The following is a 4,348-nucleotide window of genomic DNA, read 5'->3' as shown; positions in this document are numbered from 1 at the left end:
TTCGACACGCATTACTTTATTCCAACCTTATTTGAATATTTTTGGTCGATCATGATAATTAAACTGGTGAAACTATAATCTACGTATCTGTGAAAATGCGTTTTTTTAACACATGATAAAATATTAAAGCATAAAATATCCGAGGGTCTAATAAAATAAAAATGGGTAAAATGGACATATGGATCGGAATAATACGCCACCAAGAATGGAGAGAAAAAAGGAAACTTTTATTTACAATATTTTCAGTGCAAATTATATTAGCAAAATAGCACAACACACAAAAGGACATGTACACTGTGTGTATTCCGAAATGTTCATTTACACGATGTGAAAGAAAGGAGCGCTTGTACAATAACATTTACAATTTCTTATTTTACTCTATTCTTTTTTTTTTTTTTTTAACCCTCTGAGGAAAGCATGAAGTCGAATTTCAGGGAATTGTGTCCGTCATGATCAGATCACGTGGCTCCGAGAAGCAAACGTTGGAGTCCACGAATTTGAAAATCTTCATATTAGAAGCTGAGGGTGAGAAGAAGACAACGAAGAAGTAGAAGACGACGATGAAGAAGAAGAAGAAGCGGAATCCGAGTGGGGCGCCTCCACGCTGGCGTTGATGATGACGCTGGTTTTGTTGCCCTCGCAAAGGTCCAAATGGAGCGCGGCCGCGTTGCTTTTGTCGTGGTCCGGCGCGTCGTCAGACTCGCACTCGCTGCGCTCGTCGCTGTCGCACTCGGACTCGGGCGTCTCTTTGGGGTCCTTGCCGGACTCGGGCGTCCCGCCCGGCTGCTCGGCGTCCTTGTCCTTGTCCTTGTGGGCCTGCGCCTCCTTGGAGTGTCGCCACTTCATGCGCCGGTTCTGGAACCAGACTTTCACCTGGGACGCACGCACACACGCACGAGCACCGCCGACAACGTCATAATCATAAAAAAAAAAAAAAAAAGACTTTTCCACACATTTTAGCTGAAATTTATTTTAGTGTTTATATTATCACACACTTGTTTTTATTATTGTTGTGTAATGAAATGTCAGCTCTTTTTTTTTTTTTTTTTTGGCCACGGAGTGTTTTGTTAAATCCATGATAATACAGTAACCTCATTTCTATAGATTATTTTACTAGTTTTATTATTCTATCGAATTTGATTTTTTTTATTAAGTACCACAATTTGAAGTATTGCTAAAACATTTTATGGGATTTCTTTTTTTGTTGTGTGTATTTTAATTACTAACGTTATACTGTGTCATTAACAAATATATTTTAATCATTGATAAAAGAAAGGGTAGGATATCTGTTTCGTATGCACCCGTTTTTTTAAACGTATTTTTGTGTTTTATACACTGTACAAACTATGATGTATTCTTCCTAAATGTGATACAATAATGTACAATAAAACAATCTAATATCTAAGCATTTATCCATTCATGTATTGCGTTTGTGTTTTGTGGCTCTTTTGCAACATTTTGGTAATTTTCGGTTGTGGTATAAAACGTTTTCTAAAAAATATAGATTTTTTCTCTTTTACGACTTTTACTGTATTTCAATTACTTTTTAAAATTTTTGTTTTGCATGTGGTTTGTCCAGTAGAACATTTCAGTTCTGGCTCAAATGTGAGACGTCAGCATCTGTATGCAGAAAACAGCCCCCACCCCCCCCCCCGCCCCCAATTTGCCATGTTTATCACCAAGTTTATACGAATACATTTTTAAAAATCTGATAAGCAGTATTTCGATCTGGGGTGAGGGGTGGTGAAATAAATAAAAAGCATTTTGATGACATCATGGTATGTTTTGTGTAACTAAATTGTGTTCACTCTGCTAATAGTTTCTTAAAGATTTTTTTCATTATTATTTTAAAAAAATTGCAAAACAATGTCATCAGCGGAACAAAAACGGGCATTTGAAGTTTTTTGGGTAAACCTAGGTTAAATATTCAGGCACATTAAATGCATACATGTTGCCTAGATAACCTTTTATAGCTCAAGAGACCATGTGATCTGGGGCCAGCCAATCACCAACAATGAAAGAGAAGGAAATGTAACATCATATAAGAAATCACAGTTATTGAAATGTTATTACTCAAAATGATGTTATACTGATGACATGTTTTAAACGGCGGTTTGATTTTATTTTAAAAATGTGTTTGAGGTGATGATGGTTTGAGGCCTGAAGGCGCTGCAGGTCAATTTGGCAAAGTCAAAAAGCTCGTGGATCCGCTTCCTGGGTATGTCATTAATTATTCAATAAAAACGGAAATGGAAGGAGCTGTCGAGACAACAACTGCAATACTGGAGGATACTGTACGCACTTGGCCTCGGCACCAAAGGACCACGAACAAGTTCTTTTTGCAGGATGTTTGGGCGACCTCGTCTTTCTTACCTGCGCGTCCGTCAGTCCCAGCATGGCCGCCAGCTGTTTTCTGTCGGGCTTGGTGACGTACTTCTGGATCTCAAACCTCTTCTCCAGGCCTTTCCTCTGCAGGTTGGAGAAGACGGCCCTGGACCAGGACCGCTTCCTCTTGTAGGTCTGCGGCATGGTGTCCTTCGTGAGCACGGCGTACGGACCTGCAGACAAGATCGAGGCGGAATTGTCAGGGTACAGGAAAAAGAAAAAAAGATGGTTCAGATGTTTATCCGCTTCATGTGGTTGCTACCTGGGAAGGTGTCCTGAAACTGATGCTGGCCCGGTTGCCTGGCGCTGCCGCCCAGTGTGCCCATCATGGCGGAGGCGTCGCTCATCCCGGGTTCCATGGAGGAGAAGTACTGGCCGGCCGCAGGCTGAATGGGGATGTGGACGCCTGACTGACGGCTGCAGCTAACGATGGAAGTCAGATCTGTTTGGGGGGATGGGGGGGGGGGGGTGTCGACAAATGCCATTTAAGTCACGGGAGATTTCACGGTGCTCTATTTTGGAAACGGGACGACGTTGCGGCTCTCCAGGATTTTTGCGGGGCTACCCTTGCCCTTTGACCCCTGCGCTGGCACTTGATCTCTATTTAAGCTAAACATGCAAGTTGCGCATATAAATTCGCAAAGGTAGAATCCGGTTAACTTAGCTGTCGATGACCTTTAACCTTTGATAATCTTCAACCTCTACAACAGTCGATTTACATCGATTCAACTTTTTTTGGGGGGGAGGGGGGGTTAGCATGCCGGATTGCTAAAAACATGCACTGAAAACATACAACAATCCTTACAATTTATTCAATTTAAACCTGCACATGATTGATCCAGTCCCCCCCCCCCAAAAAAAAAATCCGCCTTGTAATGGTGCAAAGTGGTTACATCTTCAAATGAAGTAAATTTAAAAGACTTTTTTTAAGCACAGTACACTAATAATAAATAATGCATCACTTATAATGAAAAGGGCTTTAAAATGAACATGTCGCAGGATTAACAATATCATAACAAATATTTCATATAGACAATTCGTTTTAGTGTGATATTAGTAATCTCTTTGGTTACTATGGGAAGGCCTAACTGTACTTGGCAATTCTCTTAAAATGTAATTTGGCTTACGCGTGGCAGAATGTGCACCCTTTTTGCACTTTTATTAAAGTTTTAGGCAGCGTCCTGGTTGGTGACGTCACGAAACCATGTCCTCACCTCTCAACTTGTCCTTGCCCTTGGCGTCAAAGTCCGAGGACAATATCCGATCAATTCCGAATTTGAGGTCTTTGCTCGAAGGCGCAGGAGACTGCGAGGAGTTGAGCGCCGCTCTGGGCACGGAGGTCAGCTGTAGTCCTTGTCTGTGGTACGGGGACCCGGAGCTCACCCTCGCCCCGTACACGGACGCGTGAGCCTCCCCCCCGGGTCCGACCGGGGAGGGGCGCAGCGGGGATCCGCCGGAGGACGCGCGGTGCTGGCCCACATGCACCATGAGTGCGGAGGAGCCGGGCAAGTTGTCCGCATCGCCGGCCTGGAGGAGCTCCGCGATGCAAAAAGACGGCTTCTTGGCGGCGTCCACCGCGAAACCTCCAGCGCAGTACGCAGACCAAAGGCTGAAATTGGACGCGTAGAAGGGGTTGAGCCCGGCGGTGTACATCCCGGAGCTTTGCAACTTCCAAGCCCGCTGGAAAGGCGCACATGCACGGGAGCGGAACCTGTCGCGGTCGCGGCCGAGCAACTCTCGCCGCTCTCACATCCGAACTGCGCAGTTTCACTCGCGAGTGACTGGCGCTCTTCTCATTGGTCGAGCGCTCGGCCAATGGCAGCTTTTGCGTTTGCGCACGCACTCAAGCAAATCCCCAAGAGAAGCCTGGATGACTCTTTTAAGAGACTTTAAACACTCACATCGTCATTAACTATGTACAAATTTGCCTTTTCAGTCAATGAGTGATTGACTACACACAAAC

General features: G+C 44.1%; 1 protein-coding gene across 1 annotated transcript; it reads right to left on the bottom strand.

The window, feature by feature from the left end:
• Window positions 1–205: 205 nt before the first annotated feature.
• hlx1 (H2.0-like homeo box 1 (Drosophila)) lies at window positions 206–4,139 on the bottom strand. The gene is made up of 4 exons (XM_061813129.1): window positions 3,600–4,139; window positions 2,648–2,827; window positions 2,374–2,558; window positions 206–873 (listed from the first exon to the last, which is right to left on the bottom strand). Exons 1-4 carry the CDS (start codon window positions 4,036–4,038, stop codon window positions 508–510), a joined length of 1,170 nt encoding a protein of 389 aa, XP_061669113.1. The 5' UTR covers window positions 4,039–4,139; the 3' UTR covers window positions 206–507.
• Window positions 4,140–4,348: the final 209 nt, after the last annotated feature.

Source organism: Syngnathoides biaculeatus, chromosome 23, assembly GCF_019802595.1.
Source record: "Syngnathoides biaculeatus isolate LvHL_M chromosome 23, ASM1980259v1, whole genome shotgun sequence".
Taxonomy (NCBI): Eukaryota; Metazoa; Chordata; class Actinopteri; order Syngnathiformes; family Syngnathidae; genus Syngnathoides; species Syngnathoides biaculeatus.
Note: the sequence above shows the minus strand (reverse complement) of the source record. Positions and strands in the feature narration are given on the sequence as shown.